The sequence below is a fragment of the Rattus rattus genome, chromosome 9 (assembly GCF_011064425.1).
Source record: "Rattus rattus isolate New Zealand chromosome 9, Rrattus_CSIRO_v1, whole genome shotgun sequence".
NCBI classification, from domain to species: Eukaryota; Metazoa; Chordata; class Mammalia; order Rodentia; family Muridae; genus Rattus; species Rattus rattus.
The window spans coordinates 93,383,850-93,405,458 of record NC_046162.1 but is presented as its reverse complement, the minus strand read 5'-3'; the positions used below and the strand labels follow the sequence as shown (position 1 = coordinate 93,405,458).

Genomic DNA, 21,609 nt, shown 5'->3' with positions numbered 1-21,609 from the left:
GAGTTCTAACTTAAATATCATACCCTATTGTAAAAGCTGGTTGTATATCACACATTGGCTTCCCTCCTTGAAGGCAGGGGGAAAAGCTGTGTGTGCGGGATGCCGCATCCTTCCTGGTTAATCTGGTGAGGACTTGTATAGACGTGAATTGAACTGCTAGGAGCAGTTCTATGCTTCTGAGTCAGCATATCCTCTGGGAATTCATTAGATGTGCATGTTCTAGGGTCCCGTCCCCTACCCCCAAGATATACTAAGAGGCAGTACAGGCAGGCTTTTGAACATGTCCTCCAGGTTAGCCTAACAAGGCTGAGAACAAATGTCTCCAGGTCCAGGGTCTCATCAAACCCGTTCTCCTCACATACATACTCCTTTGTTCCCTTCTGTGCTAGGTAAGAGTTATATCAGGGAGCCACATCCCCAGCCTTTGCCTCAAATGATCAAATTATAAAGGGAACATACTAGGGTTAAATGGTCAAAGTCATTGGTAGGTACTTAATGGATGTTACTTAGTACCAAGATCAGAAACAACTTTCTCCTACTGGCTTAAGAAAAAAGACAGTAAATTAGGGCTGGTATTTTTCATAAAGTCAGACTATCAAATGTTCTAGGACTTTGGGATCCCCAATCATGAAGCCAGAAAGCATGTTCAAGCATGCATGAGGCCTGTTGACTAGGAGCAACCATTGTGACAAGTCTACTAGTTGCCCACCTCTTCCCTCCATTTCACTAGCCCTACATAAGCCAGTGCTCCCTCCTCTTTTCTTTTCTTTTTTTCGGAGCTGGGGACCGAACCCAGGGCCTGAGCTAAATCCCCAACCCCTCCCTCCTCTTTTCTACTTGCTAAACCCCATCTACCAGCCACAAGGGAAGGGAATAAGGCACAAGCCTAAATAGATGTTCAGAAGACTACAAAACCCTCTTCGACACATCCTTCACTGCAGCCTTTTTCTCCTATGTAGGGCCCAGCTGGATAGCTGGGGTCATACCCCTTCCACTTCAGTGGCTTGAACATGTTGAATTTGACCCAATATATGTGTAATTACTTCCCAGTAGTACTTCTTACAGCTTCACTCAAGCAATAAGAACATGTTTCACAGAGCACACAGGGGAAGCTGGGGCAGCAGGTTTCAAAAACTCACTTTATTCCAATGTGAAATGAAGATGTGATGGTTTAAAAACAAGAAAACGTTCTTAGTAGCTGTGGGGATGCCTTGCTGGCCGCCCATTCCCTTTGAAACAAGGTCCCTGGACAGATACTATCCATCAGCAGCTCCAGAAAAGCCCCAAGTAGAGGATCTGCCTAAAACAGCTCTCTTAGGCTCAAAGGGTGGCCATCTCCTTCAGGGACAGCAGACAAAGAAAAACGACACAGGCAGGGAGGGGAGAGAGAGAGGGCAGCCAAGGCAGTAGGAGCCCCAACACCCAAGAGCTTCTTTGTATAAGTGCTTATATGGCAAAAACCAAGAAGGAGTCAGGCTCTACCGAGGTGACAATCACTCCTAGGCATGGCACTTTCCCTGGGATCCACAATTCAGCCCTGGGTCCCAACCCCTTACCCAACTATGCATTAGGCAGCTCAGGTTAAAATGGGGAAAGATACATTCAGACTGTTGGCCCCCAAGGTTATGCTCACCCGGGGTACAGGGAGGCAAGTCAAAGCCTGTGGTAGGACCTCCTCTCCTGCTTGGCCAAAGCCAGGCACATGGATGTGTGGGGTCCACCAACGCTGGCCCCTTCCCTTCACCCTAAGGCTACAGGTAGGCCAGGCCCAATCACAGTAAAGCCACTGTAGGTCTCACCTTGCACCCTACCAGACATCTGGCTCCCCCTCCCAAGACACATGAAAGCCCCCATCTTTTTTGGCTTAAACCAGGCTGGACCCAAGGGTAATAGCAACAAAAGCAGCAGCCATAATGTCAAACACAGAAATGACCTGAGAAATTGTTATCTGCACGTCATCCACTCAGAACTGACTGGGCTATATACATCAGGAAGGACGGAGCAAGACATCCACAGGCATGGACATACACGCATCGGCTTGAGTCTGGGGAGGCACTTGCCCCCCAGCTGGAGCTGATGCCTTACACACTTCATTTTCTTGTCTTCAATTAGGCCTCTGCATTGAATATTCATTGAACCAGTGCAAAACCATCTTTTAGGGGCAGGCAGGCCAGGGCAGGGCCCCAGGCAGATGGTAGGGTGAGGTGGGGGTAGAAAGTAGAAGATTAGCTTCCTCTCCCAATCTGCAGGGCATGCCCCCCAGAATTCTCCTGGAATCTGTCTGCATCACCGGGTAATGGGGCTGCTGGACTGTCCATCTTTCTCTCCTTTTTTATCCCTATAAGCTCAGGGAAGAAGGACCTTCCTTGGCAGTCTGAGGGGAGCCCATGCCTTCCAGGGCTCTCTCTGGCTCAGGCTCAGTGGCCATGGGTTCTTCAGCCTTATCCCTGTTTCTGCTGGCCTCCTGGAGCTGGTGTCGCCGTGCCACCTCTGCCTTCAGGTTTTCCAGGTCTTTTTGGCTGAACATTAGGAGGCGAAAATGGAGTCAGAGTAGCCTGGACCCTGTGCCACCCTGCGGCTTCCTTCCAGTATTCTGCCACTTGAGACAGTGGAGAGAGATGAACGGGTGCCCCTCCTAGAGGAGCAGTGCTGCCTACACTTGACGCAGCATTTGGTTCAGTCTGCTCTCAACCTCTGCCCACTACAGCAGACCATAGGCAGCAAACGGGACAAGGGTGCTCCCTCCCATTGCCGGCTGGCCCGCTAACAACATCTCCCACATCCAGGAGGGGGGAGGTACTTTCAGAGGAGTCTGCAAGAGTTGTAGGAGAGTTTTCAAAAAGCTGGCTGACAAGGCACAGCCCTGCACTGGGAAAGGTGACAGCTAGAATGCAGTCACATCAAATGGACTGAAAGTAAAAGATCACCAAGATGATAATGGGAAACAAGGCCAGCCAGGTACAACAGCATAGCCTGGGAAACAAAAACAGGAGTGCAAGCTCATTCTCACTACACAGCTAGTTCTGTGGTAAACCTGGGCTACATGAGACCTTGCCTAAAACAAAACAAGAAAAGGGAGAAATTTGAACAAGGTATGCTAAAAATTTAAAAGAAACCAGGTAGTGGTACAAGTCAACTGCGGTCCTAACACTTGAAAAACTGAGACAAGAGGATCATGTGTTTGAGGCCAGCTCGCCTAATCCCAGAACCCACAAAACTGAATCAGGATTACTACAAATTTGAGGCTGGCCTGGGCTACATCATGAGGTGATGGTTAGCCTGGGCTAGCACTGAACTCTTGTCATAAAATAAATGGCCAGGCCTTTAATCCCAGCATTTGGAAGACAGGGGCTGGCGGATCTTTTTGAGTTTGAAACCAGCCTGGTCTACAGAGTGAGTTCCAGGACAGCCAAAGCTATTACAAAGAGAAACTTTCTCAAAACAAACAAGAAAATAAAACAAAACCAACAAAAATAAAGGAAAATGAATAAAACACTATGGCTATGTCTTTCTTGGACTATATGGTGTCTGGGAGAAATCACAAGGAACCTTACTATAGGCCATGTGCTTTTAAAGTCACGAGCTCTGCTCATGTACCTTAAGCAGAACCGAAGGCTGACTGCCAGGGCTGGGTGGAAACCCTTACCTGAGAGGAATGAAGAGGATGCCATTGATGACATTGAGCTGCTCCAGGATACTGGCCATGCTGGGAGCTGTGAACTGAGGGTGGTGGGGAAGGCCAGGTTAGTGTGGCCTAGCAAGAGGCTAGGGCATTGCACCCACCTAGTCAGCACAGGTCTATACCTTAAGGGGTGGGATATTGGCACTGGAGCCATTACGGTAGATCTCATTCATGGTACGTTGCAGGGCCACAGCCTGCTGGGTCAGGCACTTGAGGTACTCAGAGCTCTCCCTGGTTTTCTCATGGTCCTCACCTAGCTATAAAGGACCAAAGCGAAAGGAGATCAGGGCTGCACAGATGGCCACAGGCCCAACCTTCTCAGCCTCTGCTGAGGCCCACCTGTGTCTTGTAGATGGTGTAACCTTCCTTCTCATGCTGGAGGGCTGACCGGAACTCAGCTTTGCTCTCGTAAACCCGGGCAACAAGGTGGTGGCTGGAAGGAACAGAATATATGGGGCAAAAGAGCGACAAAAAGTGGAGCCCATCTAAGGACTGGAATCCCTCCCAGGAGCTCCCAAGGAACCAAGGAAAGGGCACAGATGAGAGGTAGAGCGCTTCAAAGAACTTCTCTCAACTGCGTGAGACAAAAGGGCCTCTTCCCAACCACACTCTGCGTCTCCAAGAGTTTGCTGGGGGTCTTAGCCAGTGCTGCCTCACCTGAGAGCCACCTTAAGGGCCTTGGGACCATGGTACTTGGTAGTGACAGCCAGTGCATTCTCCAGGAAGCGCAGGGATAGATCGTACTCCATTACGCCATGCAGCACCAGCCCGATGTTGTTCTGGGGGATAAGGAAGAAACTACGTCAGTTCCTCCCCCTACACAAAGTCCATCCACCCACGGCCTGTTCACCCAGACTCCTCTCCAATACTCACATCCAACAATGCCATCTCAGGATGGTCCTCCCCAAACACAAGCAGCATGAGGTAGCGGGCACGGTACAGGAGGCTCAGGGCTGTGGACAGCTGGCTGCTGGCAAAGCAGTAGAGGGCCAGGTGCATCTGTGGGTGGGGTCATGGTGGGTCAGGGTAGCCTCGGGCACCCACACCTACACGCCAACCCCAGCATGGCTACTCACATATTCCTGGATGGTGTTGGGGTGCTCAATGCCCATCACCCGCTCACTCATCAGCACAGCCTTCTGCTGATTACTGAGGGCCTGGAAAGGGATGGTATCCATCTCAGGTGAGCACTGCTTCCCAACTGAGCAGCCCCACCAGCATGGGCTAGCCTGCAACTTCTATCCTTTGCACACAGGCAGCAAGATAATAGCAGGGGCTGTGACTCTGGAGGTCTTGGCCACACTGAGACCACCTGAAACTTACTGTTCTACATCTTCCCTAAAGTCATCTATGCAAAAACAAACAGATCTGAAACTGCACTGAAAATGCATTCACTTCTAAAACACCTCCCTGACAGCCTCTGATTGAGAGCCTAGGGCCATCGAAATAGCTGGAATAAAATCACACAACACTGAGGCAAACAAGAGACCTTTGGCTGGTCTTCCCACGGTCACTCAAAGGCCAGATACTGTGCCACAGCTCTTACAACTCTATTGCCACCATCTCTGAGCTGTCATGTCATGCTCACCTTACAGAGCACAGGTAGCTACTGAGCTCTTCCAAGGACGGCAAGTGAATGGTTGAGAGCTCATGGAACAAGAACTTTGGAGCTCTCGTGATGCCACTACGTGGAAACCCAAGGGAGAGCATTCTCCTGTTTTAACAAGGCAGTGATGGTGGGGGCCCCAGACCTTTCATGCAGCTCCAACTAATACATGAGCGCCAGAAGCGACACAGCCAACGCACCTCAGCATAATCCCCCATGATGTAGTGGAGGCGGGCCAGAAGCCGCAAACAGGCACAGATCTCCACATGCATGGCTCCATAGACATTGTTGAACAGGTTCAGAGCCTCGTTGATGAGCTCACAGCCTTCCTTCAGGAAGCCTAAGAGGCAGCCAGGGTGGCAAGGTCAGGGCTGGGCAAGAGACACTCCCATTTCCCCCAGCCCACAGTGCCACGCACCCTGCTGTACTTTGGCCTGTCCACTCTGGAAGAAGTGGAAGGCATCCGAGGCCTTGGGGTTGACATGCTTGACCACAGGGAAGATATTGAGCACATCTTCCTCAGTGAAGGCAGGCTTGTGGCGGCTGTCAAAGCTGTATTCCTTCAGCAGAATCTGGGGATGGCCCAACACCCAAAGCCTCAGCCTTGGACACAAGAACAGCGCCTCCCAGCCCACCATCACATGTCCAGGACTACTGTCCCAAGAAAGCTCCCTTCCCCCGCTTTGTGGTCCAGGCTGGAAAGAAGGGCCCACCTGCATCCCAGTTTTCAGTGAGATCTCCCGTAGCAGTGTTATCTTCTGCAGCCCGTAGGTCTCCACAGCCTGGTCCACAGAATCACTAGGGGTAGGAGCAGGGGCTGAGCAGCCCTGCACATGCCTGCCACTCTGGATAGCTGCTGAACTCCAGAGCCCGTAACCACTGCTCTCCACTGCTCAGCATTAACCCCTACAGCCAACCCCACTTTCCCACACTGGTCCCACATAACTATACCTGTTGTTTTCACTCCACTGCCCGTAGACCACAGGCCGTAGATGCTGCCCCACTCCACCCTCCAGTCTCCCACACTTGTGATGATCCCTGTCCCTTGTGCCCGTACCACTCAAGGGTGAAGTCAAAGTAGTTCTTGGCCTCCTGGCATATGTTCTTCCAGAGCTCTTGGGGGGTCATCACAGCCCAGGCAGTGTTGTCTGCAGCTCCTGGAGGCCGGTTTTTCCTCCTCTTGTTCCTTTTCTTGGAGAGCAGCTCATCAGCAGGCAGGTGGGCCACAGGGTTGGGGTAAGAGCTCAGGAAACAGTTCAGGAAGTGGCTGATGGCAGCTGAGAGGCCTGAGAGCTCCACTCCCTGAACCAAATGTTTTGGTTGAAGTCAGGATGGCCCTAAGCCTCCACCCAGGGCTCTTCTCCAGGCCCCATGCCACCCAGGGAGATCCCAGCAAGTTGGGGAAGAGTGCGGCACCTGTAGGTATGTCTTGAAGATATGCTTGGCGGAGCGTGTGATGAGCTCTCCAATGCCGATTTTCTGGGGGGTCAAAGAAGGAAGTCTCGGACAGGTTCCAGGCCTCCAGCTGCCACCACCTCCCAGGTCAAGCCCCACTCACATAAATGTGGTCCAGCTGGTCCCGGGCTGGGCTCCGCAGCACCAGATCCAGCACCTTGCCCAGGTATCGCATGTTGATGCCACGCTGGCGCATCACCTCAGCCAGTGTGGCCCCGTCCATAGGCAGCACAGCATACTCTGTGCAATCCTTTACCTGTGGGGCTGCATCAGGTTAAGACCAGCCCCAGCCCTTTGCCCCCACCCCTCTGGGTCTTCCCTAGAGCCCTAATGGAAGGACAGAACTAAGGCGCTGACTTACATGAGGAAGAGAAGGGACAAGGTATGAAAAAGGCACAGGAACCTGTCCCTGCCTTCCCATTAGAATGTAGCCTGACCTCTTGGGTAAAGACCTAAGTCCCACAGGTGGGTGGCACAGGATCATCTGGTCATATGGGAAGAAACCTCAGCTTTATTCCTTATTCTGAGAGACTCACAACCCGAGGCAAAAATGGCACCGGACCCAGGGATCTGTGGCTAAAAAAGGAAGCAAGCCTAGGCAGAAAGCTAGTGGAATCAGTTGGACAGGGAATACTAGGCCCCTGGTATCTGAGCCTCAGAAGACCAGAACTCAGCCTTGGCAGGGCGGGGCCTATCTATGTCTGATGCCTCCTTTGACTTACTGGGTGCTGCCAGTCTGCCAGCAAGGAGAGGCTAATGCAGCAGCTCTAAGAAGGCTCTACATGTGATCTAGGGACAAGGAGCACAAGGCACCAAGGTCTGCAACAGACCCTTTTGGCAGCCCCAACCCGTCCTTTCAGCCCCTCCCTCACCAAACCAGGGATCTGGCAGGAGAGCAAGAAGGCAGCTGCATCTTTCAACAGCTGCTTCTGGTCCCGAACTTCATCCTGGCAGGACTCAGGAAATCGAACCCCTGGGGAGGTAGAGCAGGAAGGCTTGAGCCAGACCCAGGCAGGCAGCTTTCTGCTGCTCAAGAGCCCAAGCCCATCCCATGATGCTCCACCCTCAGTTGCGGGTTCACTCACTGCATATCCATCCATTCTTACTTGCCTGGAGAGAAGATGTCAGGATTGAAGCGAATATCAAAGGCTGTGCTGCTGACGGAGCCAACAGCCTTACAGGCGTTTCGGATCACCTCTCGGCTTCGAGGGTCTACTGTGGGGATGTGAGGATAGGAGGTAGAGTTGTGCTGCTATGAGCCTCTTGCCCACCCGCTCTAGGGACGTCTGCTTGCCCCTCAGAGATCTGTGAGCTAAACTGCCACAACCAAACAAGCACAGCAGCCCCACCTGTGCCATCGTCTGAGGCGATGGTCTCTGCCAGCTCCTTCACCTTGGCCAGGCCGCTCACACTGCTGCCCTCCTCCTCACAACCTGCCTCAGGTCCTAGTGAGTCTTCAGATTTGGTCTCTGCTGAGGAGGGAGGGCCACCATTCTCCAGGGAGGTGGAGGTGTCCACCTTGCTGGCCTTCTGCTGCATCAACTGTAAGGCGGCCAGCTTCATGAAGAGAAGGTACCTAAGAGCAGCAAGGCAGGCGTGATGAAGAAGGGGCTGTGGAGACTGGGGCCAGGCTGCCCAGTGGTTAAGAACACTTGCTATTCTTACAGATTCAATTTCCAGTACTGACATGGCAGCTCTCAACCATCTGCACTTCAGTTCCAGAGAGTTCAATGCCCTCTTGTAACCTTTAAGGAAACTGGCATACATGTGGTCACATACATGTAGGTAAAACATTCATACACACGACTATAGCAATTAACTCTTAAAAAAAAAAACAAACCAGGAGGGTATCAGCATATGCCTCTAATCTCAGAACTGGGGAGGAGAGGCAGAAAGATCTCTGAGTTCAAGGCCAGCTTGGTCTTCAGAATGAGCTCCAGGACAGCCAGAGCTATACAGAGAAATCTTGTCTCAAGAAAATAAAACAAGGGCTGGAGAGATGGCTCAGCGGTTAAGAACATTGCCTGTTCTTCCAGAGGTCCTGAGTTCAATTCCCAGCAACCACATGGTGGCTCACAGCCATCTATAATGGGATCTGATGCCCTCTTCTGGTGTGTCTGAAGACAGCTACAGTGTATTCATATACATTAAATAAATCTTTAAAAACAAAACAAAACAAAACAAAGACAAAGACAAAACAAAAAAAGAGGCAGGCCCAGGCTAGGTATGAGGCCAAAAATACGTTGGCACTGGGAACACTATCCCGTTAGCATAGGGACACAGTCTGTCCTGTTGGCATGTGAGTGTGTACGCATGCCTGTGCCAGGCTAGCAACCCTACCAGAGAGAAGGTCAGAGCAAAACCAAAGTGTAATGTTGCACATCTGTAATCCCAGCCAGCACTAGGGAGGCTGAGACAGTATTGTACGTTCTAGGCAAACTTCTGCAGCAAAACAGCAAGACCCTGACTCAAAAGCAAACAAAACCCCACTAAATTGTCCTCAAGTTTAGAAGACAGCTGGGGCATATGGGGGAGAGATAGCTCTAGATCAGGGCTCTCAGCAGTGAGGAAGAGGACCGCCAAGAGCATCTGGAAAGAGTGCATCGTGGTGTGAGACACAGCAGATAGGTGCAATCAATGCCAGCAGCCCAGCACTCTGGAGCCCCACCTCCCATCCCTGTCCTATGACTTTCTTCCTGTCGTTATACTATATTAACACATTTATTCACTTATTTGGAGACAGGGTTTCTACGTAGACCAGACTGGCCTCTAGAGATCCACCTGCCCCACCTCCTGAGTTGGGATGAGGTGTGCACCACCATGCCTGACTGTCTTTATATGGGAGTGTATGTGCACAGGGAAGCCACAGGAGGCCATCAGCTGTTGCTATATTACCATCCACCTCACTCCCTTAGACAGGACCTCTCACGGAGCTTACACTACACAGCAGCTAGCAAGTCCCCTGAGGATCCTGTCTCTGCTCTCTCCCCACAGTGGTGGGGTTAGACACATGCTTATGACCCAGTCTTGTATGTTGATGCTTTGGGGATTTGAATCCAAGTCCTCCTTTACATCATAAGCACTCTCACTGAGCATCTCCCAGCTCCTGCTGCTCCCAGCTCCATATCTGCACTGACTGGCATTTTAAACCACCCCACGAGATTCCAAATATACCTTAAAAGCCCAGGACCACTTTGCTGGGAACACTAGTTTAGGAACTTTTAACTCTACAACTGACAGAGGCCCTGCGCTTCTTCATCTGGAGATCTGAGGCAGGCAAAGGCTGAGATTTATAATCGGGCTCTAGGAAGTGATCTGGGAGTCTCTGCCTTCCAGAATTCCCTCAGAACAGATGATCCTGAGCCAGCTTCCCTGTCAGCCCAGGCCTACAGCAGCCACTCCTCACCTGTGCTCCACAAAAGCATCTACTAGCTCCTGGCGCAAGCAGCACAGCTTGTGTCGATGGCTTCGGGGGAAGCCGGCTCGAGAGCACTCCTCAGGCAGCTCCTCACCAGGCACAGGAAGGAAGTTGAGGTCAGGTGGGAAGGTGCGCAGTAGGTCAAGGATGTAGTGGCGCCCATCATTGCCAATGATGCCCTTACACTCGACTGAGGAACAGAGCTCCACCTCCTCATCTCGGTCATTGAGCACTCGGTGACGCAGAATCTTGAGAGGCCGGCTGGTGCGCTCCAACAGCTCCAGATAGCGTGGGTGTGACACCACTGTCTTGCCAAAGTCAATGGAGCCATAGATGACACTCTGCTCCTGGTCCCGTTCTAGGATGCCAGGGATGATGGATTGAGCTGTGACTCGGTAGCCACGGTAATCCACTACCACTGTGCCCAGTGTGTACAGCCCCTCTACATCCACAGCATTGTATGTGCGTACACCGTTCAGGTCATTGGTGGGTGCCACATAGGCTGCCACATCGCCACCAAAGTCTTTGTAGTGGTCCCGGACATCAAAGCCCAGGCTAAAGAAGATGTTGTTCCAGATGAACATCTGCATCTTGGTCTCCTCGCTGGGGTTGATGGCCATCACATTGCCATCAATAACTGCCATGGCACCCCTTGTGGCTGCTGCTGTGAAATCACTGTGCACCTGGGAAGGCCAAGGTTGGGAGGGTGAGAGCACCAAGGTACATCCTATCCTGGCCCAGATTCCCTAGGTAGTAAAGACCACCAGGCCCTGGGAACTAAGGAACCCTAGCCTCATGTGCTTAGAAATGGGCAACAGCATCACCTCTTAAAAACAGTTTGAAACCTCGACAATTCTACTGACAAAGACCCAATGAGGAACAAAAGGGAGTATGCAGGGCCAAACGATACGATTCAGCAGGTAAAGGTCCCTGCCACCAAGTCTGACTACATCCAAGAAAATAGATTACTTCCCACTCTACAGTCAAGAATCTCAGTGAAGCCATAGCAAAAACCTGAGGTGGTTTTCTGAGAGGCAGGAGGTTGACATACCCTGCAAAGTCTATCTCCAGGGTTGCCAACAAAGGTAGGCTAGTGCCAGCCTCTGGTTTTCTCTTTACCCACAAGCCCAGTAACAGGGAGGCTTAAGGCTGCAGTCACCTTGAAAATGGCTCTTTCTCGAAGCAATCGCTCAGGCAGGTTCTTGCGGGGCAGCTCCCTTGTTGTCTGCAGCTCTTCATTCCAGTCCCGGGTCTGTGGAGGGACCAGGGAGGCAGAGGCAGGCTCAGCCTGTGTCTCCTGACCTGCTCTGGGCTATCCCCTTCTTCCACTTCCCTGTGGATAGGCCCTAGAGATCAGAGGGAGCCTACTGGGAGGTGCATAGAGCCTGGCAGAAGGGCGGGTCTGGGTAGCACCTGTCCAGGAATGTGCTCCTCGTAGCCCAGCCTCGAGGTGTAGGCGTCCTCAGCACGCACACAGTCCATGGCATGCTCCGCCTGGGGGGCTGTCCAGCTGTATACCTGGAACGGGGTGGCGATCCTCTCGAACGGGTGGCGCTGGACCCTGTGGCAGGCAGGGGAATGGGAAGGTGGGACACCCCTCCAAGTTTAGTGCCCAGGTGTGACCTCCTCTTCTCTGAGGCCCTCACTGTTCTGGCATCTACCCACAGATGCCAACCAAAGGGCATCTCTCCCAGGGCTGTTGCCCCCTTGAACCAGGTACTCTCAGGCACAGGGACACCATTTCTTCAGGCAGAGATGCTGGTGTGGGGTCCAGCCTGTGACTGGAGGCAGGGCAGGGCACGGTGGCAAAGGTGCTACCTTTTCTTCTGCAGCACAGCAAAGTTCTTTTTGAAGGTTGGGCTGATCTGGTTGAGCAGCTCTACTAGAGAATGGCTGAGGAAGCGGGGGCTGGCAGGCTTGGGGTTGAAGTGGTAGGCTGTGGACCTGCAAGGAGAGGGGTCACTAAGCAGGTGCCCTAAGTATCTGTCATTAGACTCAGAACACGGGACATGCCAGGGCACGTGGAGGACGAGCAGAGACTTACTGATTCAAGTAGAAGCCCCGTGTGGACGCAGTGACGCTCACTTGCCGGTCCTCAGCAGTGATCACAAACAGGTACATGAGGTCCCCATGCATCTTGCGGTTCCCAGGAGGGGGGTTCCAGCCACTCATGGTGAGCACTTTCAGACACTGCAGGGGCTGCACAAATGGCCAAACGTGAGGAGACAGGACTTTTGGGATCTTCCCACCAGGAAGATCCTTGATGCTTCTAAAGTCTTACCTTCCAGTCACGGTTCTGGGGCTGCAGGGGACACAGAGGCCGCTCCCGGCTCCCTGGCAGGATATACTCAGGTGGTGTGCAGTCGATGGGATCCATCTCCAAGCCTTTCTTCCGCTTCCCACTGTCTGAGGAACCCAAGGCTGGTGGTCAGCCAGGAACCAACCATTTCTGTTACTTAATGTGTCCCTGGCTTGCCTTGACTTCAGCAAGCCCCCACCCCTACCCCCAGCCTTTGTTCCTCTGCACAAGCCCAAGTGCCAATTTTCCCCGCACCTCCTAAGTCACCATCAGTGAAGACACTCAGGAAGGACAAGGAGTTACAGTCAACTCCATTGAAGGCATCAGATGGGTCCAAGCTCTTGAGGAGGTCTCGGACATGGCGCACGTGGATCCGGGCCTCCCGAACTGTGTAAGGCTCTGTCAGAGGGGGGCGGAAGCACTATTACAACCCTATTAGAGTAACCTGACTGCAACGAGATTTGCAGAGTGCTTTCATGGGGGTGGGAGGGCGACCTCGTTGAAAATAGAAGACGAGGTCTCTAAAGTTCTTGCTACCTTAGAGTTATGTAACACAGACTACCCTTCAACTCACAGTGCTATGGCTGCCTCAATCTCCCAACTACTGAGACCACAGGCAGAGAGCCAAGTGACCAGCTTTCTCTCCTTACAGTGCAGGGTGTAGGAGGTGTAGAGTTAAGCTGAATCTATAGTTGCTGGGGTAGCTTAAACCTCCATTTATTTTATTTTATTGCATGGTTGGGGCAAAGTGACAAAGCGATCTAACAGTGATCCTCAAGTTCTTGCCTCTAAGTGCCAATGGTAGACACAGACCACCATGCCTATTCAAGGATTTATTTTTAATTTGTGTTTTTAATTTAAGTGTGAATGTATCTGTATGTTTCTGTGTTACTGTAAGCCATGTGGGGAGTGGAGTGCCCATGGAGGCCAGGAGAGGGCATCGGAAGCCCTGAAACTAGACTCAAGCTGTTGTGAACCGCCTGATGTAGGTGCTGGTAACTGAAGGCAGGTCCACTGAAGAGGAAATGTCCTTAACTGCTGAGCCACACCCCTAAACCCTGAATTTTCCAATTAGGGTTCCCATTTTTAATTCTCCTGTCAGCCAGCTATGGTGGGACTTCACTAGACTCCCAACCATTGTGGTGGAGGATCAAGAGTTCATCTATATATCAAGTTGAAAACCAGCCTTACACTGTCACCAAGAAATTCCAAAATTCCAAAAGATAAACACCTAAGCCAGGTTTCTGGTTACACACACACACACACCCTCCCACCCACCCCACCCACCCATACATATACCCTCTAGTTAGTGGGATCCTTGTTTGCAAAGAACATGCTACCACTTGCTCTTGAAGTCTACTCAGGTCCTGGAAAACCCATTAAAGCCATGGGCTTTTTGTTCAGATACCTTCAGTCCTGTGGAGCTGTCAGGGCTCCACAGCCTCAACCCGTGCTCCTCAGGGATTGTCTAAGGACTTGACATCCTAAGAACCTTGGAGCCAACACTGCTCTACAGTGTATGTTTTGTGAATTTTAATCGTTTTCTGAAAGGACAAGTGGTTCTCTGATCAACTGAGAAGTCAGCTGTGGTACAGACTATCCTAGACTTCACTTACTCCTTTATTTCCCATTTTGGTTTTTTGAGACAGGGTTTTATTCTGTAGCCCAGGTAAACGTCCAGTTTACAGCAATTCTCCTGCCTCGGCTGCCCAAATGCTGAGATTACAGGCATGAACTGTGCTATTTTCATATCGGCTCTTAATGAGCTGACGTTCCTAGGGATTCATTCAGACCTGCTACAGGAGCTGCTTTTCTACAACCATCTCCACATACCAGAGGAGAACTGCAAACTTCTGACACTGACACCCTCCTCCCTCAAGAGCCAGGAAACATTCCTGCACTTGGGAGGCACAGTAAGGCAGGTTTCTACCTCTACCCTGATCTACAAAGAAAGTTCCAGGACAGACAGAGCAACATAGAAAGACAAAACACAAAACAAAAAAGCAAACAACAAAAAAGAGAGCTATAAAACTTTTTGGTTCTGAAAGAGGCAATACTTGTCTTTTTAGAATTTGATAGGCTAATTTCAATCCTAGTTTGGAACTGGCTTGATTTTTAAAAATGGAGACCTAAGTCTTTAAACTGTGGACCATGTAGTAGAAAGAAAGGGTATGACAGCCTAAGCAGGCTGTGTAGCAACTTCTAAGTCAGTACCACCTCCCTGTGCCCAGAGGGAGCAGAGAGACAACAGTAATAGTGTCTGTCAAATATCTGGCCTAACTCGAGGGCTCTCCTCTGGCAGCCACCAGCTCAGCCTAGACCAACCTTCCACAACTCGGAGCACCGAGCCCTCCTGCAGTCCCTCCACGCTCGTAGCTCTGAAAAGTGGTCCAACATATTGCCATCCAAGTGCAGTGAGAAGCAGGTACGGTGACAAGTATCTTCACGGTCCATGAGCACCTGGTGGATCTCCTGTACCATCTCCTGGGGGGACACCTGCAGGGAGGAAGGTCACTCTAGTAAGAAACTCCATGGGGAGGTGCAAAGCATACCTCCATGCCACCAGGCGAGCACTTGGGTTCCTAGAATAAATCCCCCAGCTTGCTACTTTTGGGGTTTTAAATTCCAGTCCTATCCAGGAATGCCATATTCATCTGCATCTGTGTTTACATACATACTTATACATATATGAACTTACTAGACGGAGCTTGGCCCAGACCTAAACTATTTATGGGAATCAAGAGAGACTCCTCAACCAGAGGCTGGAAAAAGCAGGGGAAGCAGCACTAAGGCCTCTAGAGCAAATGGCTCTGGCTTGCCAGTGGCTGCTGGTGCTTGTCATCTAGTCATGAGGCAAGGCCTTGAACTTAGCCTCATCTAGTATGCTAGCCCAGACCCTAGGCAAAAGCAGGACTCAGCTTCCTGCCCACAGGTCCTGCACATGCAAGGACAAGGCCTGACTTTCAAACACCTTCCTCCAGCGGCAGACTCAGACCCGGTCTCCAGCACATCTTTCTCCATCTGTCTTACCTGCAGGGAAAAGGGCTCGATGCCAGGGGCCAGGATCTTCACAGAAAAGCCTGTGTCCTGAATGACAATGACTTCCTGTCCAGTGGTCTCCTCTCCAGGCTCACCCTCATCTAGCCCATTTTCCCTAGGTGGCTCAGATGTCCCTTCTTCCTTCTTCAAGTTCTCTGAGCAGTCACCATTCAACAGCATGACTGAGGGGGGATCTGGGAAAGGTGAGAGCTGAGTCAGACGGGCCTAGCTGGGCAGGTGGGGCTTTCTACCTCACACACCCAGTTGAGAGTAAATCTATTCCATAGACCCACTAGAGACCAGTCCCCTCACTGCATCCATGTAAACACTGCCATCTCCTTTCCACAGTCTACACCCTACCTTTCCATACACTGTTCCTCACCACAGCAGTCAGGATTCCTCTCCAGGGCCACAATGGCACACACCAACCTTCTCCAGCAGCAAGGCCTCTGCTCAACTCCTCTTCTATCCAATGATCCATTCTCTCCAGTGATCCTGAGCTATAGGCGGACCTCAGCCCCTCCTAACTCATTTCCCATATGGATTCAAAACTCCCATCTCTGAGCTCAGACGGCCAATGCTGGCCTGGGGTGAGCGTCTCAATCACGTCAACGACCATCAACATGTAACCTCCCCTTGGACATCACCAAAGGCTCATCTTGTTAGAACAGAGTCTATTATCTCAGCAAACCAGGCCCTGTTCTCTCCCTGGTACCTCGTTGCTTACCCTAAACCTGCAACCAACTCCTAGGTATTGGGGCTCTGCAGCCATGGCCTTAGTATAGTTTTCCAATATCAAAAGTTTCTGAACCCTTCTGATAAAGCCTGATGACTCAAGTGTGGTCAGCATTCTAGGGCACCTAAAACCAGTCTCAGCTCTCGCTAGCTGCTTTCCTCTCACCTCTACGTCTTCATAGTGACCCCTTCACACATATACACATTCCTGCTTAACTATTCTATAGCTTCTGCTGGATCATTCTGTCACCCATGATATAATGATCCATTGGGCAAACTCCAACTCTTTTGTTTCGTTTTTCAAGACATGGTTTCTCTGTGTAGCCCTGACTATCCTGGAGTTGATTTGTAGACTAGGCTGGCCTTGAATTCACAGAGATTTGCCTGCCTGCACCTGGCCCTTCCAACTCATTAAGTTGGAAGTACATAAACTTTCTCCAGAGCCTTCCCAAATGACCTGGGCTGGCAGCAGCCCCGTAACTGCATTCAGGAGCAGTCACTCGGCTTCTGTGAATAGCTGTTCACAGCAGCGGCTCTCTGTTCTGCCTTCTGCCCTCCTCTACTCTAGCTCAATGAAAAGATACCAAGTTAATTAATGCTAGTCTATATTCGAGCCCAATATTTGTGTGCAGCACCCAACTTAGCATGCTGTGGGAAGAGAGGAGCAGGTGACAACCCTACTCCCCAGTCCAATGCCAGCACTAAGGGGAGCAAAGAGATGCCCCTCCACCCTTGGGAAGCCAAGGACCTCCTCTCAGAAACCTTCCAGCTAAACATAGGTCTGCCTGGATATCTACTTGGCAGAGAGCCTGGCCCCAGCACCTGTCTGTCAGAATGGCCCCCTTGGCTTGTAGTCCCATTATTCCAGCTATGAGTAGGACCGTGCCAGACAGAACAGCCCTGCTCTAGATGTCAGCCCAGCCCACTCAGACCCCATGGTCCCTTTCCTACTCATCCTGTTTCCATCAGGAGTGGTAACAGAGTACAAAACCTCAAGGGTCCAATCAAGGGTCTCAAGGAGGTAGACTGACTCAAAATAGATAGGCAATACTAGGGGCATGGAGAGAAGCCCTAGCCCTTTTCCTCTACCCCGCAACCTAATAGTTGGTAAATAGAACCTTTAGGATTTCAGATATAGTACCAACTCCTCCCAAAAAGGGTAACCGAGCCCTAGAAAGGTTTAAAGTGAACCCCAGGTTCACCAGCTCATGCCACTAGTCACTATGGGCCTCCTATTATGCTATCTGTACCACATCATACCCTCTCCAAACTAGGAGTTCCATCCAAGAACCATAGGACACACAGGATATCCCTTTCAGTGACCCAGCAGCCCCAGGTGGGGAGGCCTCAGCCCCTAAAAAATGGACAATGACATAGCAGTGGTGGCACATGCCTTTAATCCCAGCACTCTGGAGGCAGAGGGTGATAGATCTGAGTTTGAGGCCAGACTGGTCTACTGAGCAAGTTCCAGGACAGCTGGGGCTACACAGAGAAGCCCTGTCTCAAAAAAAAAAAAACAAAAAGAAAAAAGAAATGAAAAACCCACCCCAAGTGAACCCTTGTCTGGCTCTAAAGACAGAGCAGACAAGGGGAAGGCAATGCTAAGAGCGATCTAGGGTACACACAGAAGAAGTTTCCCCTTACTGGTTCCCTGGAGATGACTTTCCAGGTTGGCAATCTCCTAGAATGGAGATGGAGGAGAAGCTGGGAAAACCCTCACTCAATATAGAGACCACGCTTTAATCACTGAAGGTACACAGGCAGGCAGTTAAACCTGGAGCTTAATAGACAGCCTGTGTTCTACATGTTTGCAGTAGAGGGCAAGGGAGTTAGAAGGGAAAGGCAAAATGAACCCCAGCCCTTTTGCCTAAGCCCAGGGACATGAGCCCTGGGATAGTCAGATTTAAGACAATGTTCTTCAGGGCTTCCTCTCCTCCGGGACAGTCAACCCTGGCTCTCTTTCCTCCAGGGGGACCTGAAAGCCTGCCCACCACGGGACTTGTGAAAGTGGTTTTCTGGTTAGTCACTGGGTCCACACAGCCCCATAGCCCACCTGGTACAGTCAGTAGCTGCACTCTTCTTGGCTCTGGAGTCTCAGGACTGCCATGGCAGTAAGGCAGCCAGCTTCCCTGACCAGGCCCAGGCCCAGGCCCAGGCCCAATGCTGCCTCTGTCCCTTGTCCCAGTCTCTGCTTCTATCACTGTGGTAATGCAGTTGGTCGGCTCAGGGCTGGAGCTCCAGCTGGCTTCAGGTTTCAGTGGGGCCAGGCCTGCTGGGGCAGCCCTGGGAAGGGCACATTCCCCCTGCCTCTCTTTCTCTTCAAGGTCGGGCAGAAGGACAACTGAGGGCCAGGAGGCCCCACTGGCTTCAGGACCTTGGAAAGAACTACTAACACTTAGGCCCACCTCCCCACATACCTCAGAAAAGGGATCACTGCTAGTGAAGCCATTAGAGGAACAGAGGAATCCAGAATTTGGGGTATCTGGGCCCCTTTGGATAGAAGGCATAGGGGGTAGGCTGGCAGGAGCAAGGCTCAGCAAGGGGGTCCTCTCCTCAGCTCCACCTACACCGGTGGTGGGCAGGACTGCTTCAGCCAGCTGCTGACAACAGCTGGCACAGACCCGGGCCCACGCCATCAGATAGTCACCCCTGGTCCACCAGCTACCGAAAGAGCACTCTGCCTTCCTCTTAGGTCAAAGGACTGGTTGAGGCCTCTGGCTCCTGTTGCCCCTTGCAGGTGACCTGGCAGCTGGACTCTTTCCTGAGAATCACTGGTTCTAGTGAGGGGGGGATGGGCCCCAATCTCCCAGAGGACAACTGCACCCAAGCCTCAGGACTTAAAAGCTGCACCAAGAAGCTGGCAGGCTACCTCTGCTCTTCCCAGCAGCCCGTGCGCCACCAGGAGAAAACCAAATGTCTCCCCTGGGGAAAAATAGAGCTGCCAGCAAGAGGCTGAAGGCCATCACACTGTGGAGAAGCAGCATGCCCAGCCTCGCCAGGGTGCATTCGCAGGGCTTCTGACTTGTTGCCAGGGCCCAGTAAGGACTGCTCTGGCATCCATACTAACCAGCATGGGGGTGGGAAGGGGAGCAGGGCTCTCACTCCAGGTCCCTCCATTCCCAGAAATGGCTAAGCAAACCCTTGGCTTCTCTTCAGCCCTAGCAGGTTCTGAACCTCACACTATGACCTGAGGCAAGAACGGTCAGATCCAGACAGAGCTCCATTCCTTTTAACCCCCTCTTCAAACACACCCTAATCCTGGGAGGGGAGCAGGCAGCCTGGTAATGCTAAAGGAAGCCAACACTGACTCCACTCTAGTTTACATTAAGCCAGTGTTCACTCCAGGCCATTCCCCAGAAGGATCATATTCACATCAGCCACCCCATCTCACTCAAGGAGACTAAAACTCTACAAGTCTTGTAAGTGAGCTGTCCAAAGCCACAGAAGCAAAAGTCTGTGATGCTAAGTCTAGGAAAAGGTGTGTGTGTCAGAATCCCAATCCCAACCTCTGGGTACTACTTTTAGGGTACTATCTATTGCTATGTTCCCCCAGGACCAGACTACAGCAGTGCCTTCCTCCTGGAAGCCTAAGGAGTCAGTCTAGGTGGTGCTTGATGCCCTAAGATCAGCCAGGTCTGCACTCGGATCCCAGGGGGTCCTTTGAAATCCAGGTCCTCTGAGGACCTAGGCTTTAGGGAAGTGGAATAAAAAGGCAGTCCTCTGCAGAATAGGACCAACTGCCTGAATGCACTTAGTGCATGTGCTAACTGACTCCTACAGTCTCCAGAAGAGATCAGAGTGGAAGGACAACACATGGCCTTCCCTAGGGCTATACAGGGATGTCACTAGCCAGAGATGGTCACAGGAAGGACTTTCAAAGGGGTCTGAGTAACCACAAGTAACCTCTGTATGCCACTCTGGTCTGACAGTCTTCAGAGACTATGCCAGGGCCAGGCTACACCCTAGCTAAGGAACCATCAGGTGAAGCAAGAACAGGAAGTAGAACCCCAAAAGATACATCACCCCATCCTAGGAACCCAGTGCTTCAAAGCCCATTCAAGTGGACAGAGGCAGAGGCAGCTTATGGAAGACCCTGTTTGCCTTCTTCCTGTTTCCACAGACCAGAAACAGGTCTTTAAGGTCCAAGTGTAGTTCACTATTTTCTCAGACACCACCCAGAAGAGCTTTAAGATCCTGCTGGAGAGCTTATAAGCCCCTAAATTCTCCCCTTGTCTGCCAGATCCCCTTCAGTTTCCACGCCCAACTCTGAGAGCCCTCCCCTGTGCAGAAGGAACTTGACACACCACTGTGAACTTGAAAAACCTGCCTGTTCTCTTAACCCCTAAAAGTTACTTTATTCCTAAGGTAACTGACCCTTGTCTGCCTTGTCCCTTCCTCAAAGGTACTGGAGAGCTCTAGAAATAGGGGCTGAGGTTCAGGGGCCTGCACTCTGATACCCATGCTGAAACCTTACCAGGGGATAACAGAGGAAGGAAGACATACACAACACAGACTCAATTTATGTTTCTTCTTTGAACAGATCCAAGATGGCCGTAAAATGAGTCTCAGTTATCTATACCGGTTTTCTGTGACACAGAAGCCAAGGTCCTACCAAGTAGAAAGCCCTGTGTCCCCAAGATGAACTATGCTCTGACCCCAACCCAGCACTCCCCGACCCCCAAGAGTCCTTCAGCATATCAATAAGAAGGGAGCTTCATTCACTAAAACCCCACCACCACTGCAGTTCCTAAGCTCCCTGAATCACATACATGATAAACCAGCATGCCCACCTCGGCTTCCCCTAGGCTGGGCTGGGGTAGGCTTGGCATGCTAGCCATAAACTGGAAATCCAAATGCTTCCCTAGACAATGAAATCACTGTGACCTTGGACAAGCTGCTTCATAGCTCTTCAGATCTCTTTGATGGAGGGGAAACAGCCAGCTCCAACCTTCTTTTACCCAGCCTGCCTGTGGATCCAGAGATACAGTATTTTCAGCATTTCTTGTTCTGTACAACTCAAGCCTTGTCTTGGGTAAATAGGTCCACTGTGATGGATAACAGTCTAGCAAGTGTTAGGCCCATTCTTACTCCCATGTTAGCCCTAGTTTGCTCACTGAAGCCTGGAAGAATGATGAAAGTGAGCTGAGACAAGTTTCTATGGTAGAAAGCTGAGGAAAACAGATAAAGTGGGTCTGCACTCACTGATACCCTACGTAGAAAGGATCAGTCTGGCCCCGAGGAAAAGTGAGGAGGCCCTAGGAAGGGGTCTCTAGTTTCAAGGCTGGAGCCTGAGACTTGGTGAAAATAACAGAAAGGACACAGGCGAAGTACAAGAAAAGTAGGCCCCACCCCTAGACAAGCCTCTGCCACTCCCA

General features: G+C 51.3%; 1 protein-coding gene across 1 annotated transcript in view; it reads right to left on the bottom strand.

Annotated features, from left to right (window-relative positions):
- Positions 1–1,118: 1,118 nt before the first annotated feature.
- Cluh (clustered mitochondria homolog) overlaps positions 1,119–21,609 on the bottom strand; it is a 21,608-nt gene continuing 1,117 nt past the window's right edge. The window contains 26 exon segments of the mRNA XM_032911875.1: positions 1,119–2,519; positions 3,647–3,720; positions 3,805–3,939; positions 4,022–4,115; positions 4,340–4,461; positions 4,556–4,681; positions 4,759–4,839; positions 5,489–5,628; positions 5,707–5,860; positions 6,002–6,086; positions 6,346–6,590; positions 6,705–6,767; positions 6,847–6,999; positions 7,616–7,716; positions 7,854–7,958; positions 8,093–8,319; positions 10,150–10,844; positions 11,321–11,413; positions 11,575–11,722; positions 11,980–12,105; positions 12,206–12,360; positions 12,443–12,567; positions 12,716–12,859; positions 14,786–14,830; positions 14,833–14,956; positions 15,491–15,693. Of these exon segments, the coding sequence (XP_032767766.1) occupies positions 2,339–2,519; positions 3,647–3,720; positions 3,805–3,939; positions 4,022–4,115; positions 4,340–4,461; positions 4,556–4,681; positions 4,759–4,839; positions 5,489–5,628; positions 5,707–5,860; positions 6,002–6,086; positions 6,346–6,590; positions 6,705–6,767; positions 6,847–6,999; positions 7,616–7,716; positions 7,854–7,958; positions 8,093–8,319; positions 10,150–10,844; positions 11,321–11,413; positions 11,575–11,722; positions 11,980–12,105; positions 12,206–12,360; positions 12,443–12,567; positions 12,716–12,859; positions 14,786–14,830; positions 14,833–14,956; positions 15,491–15,693 (3,944 nt within the window). The 3' untranslated portion in view covers positions 1,119–2,338.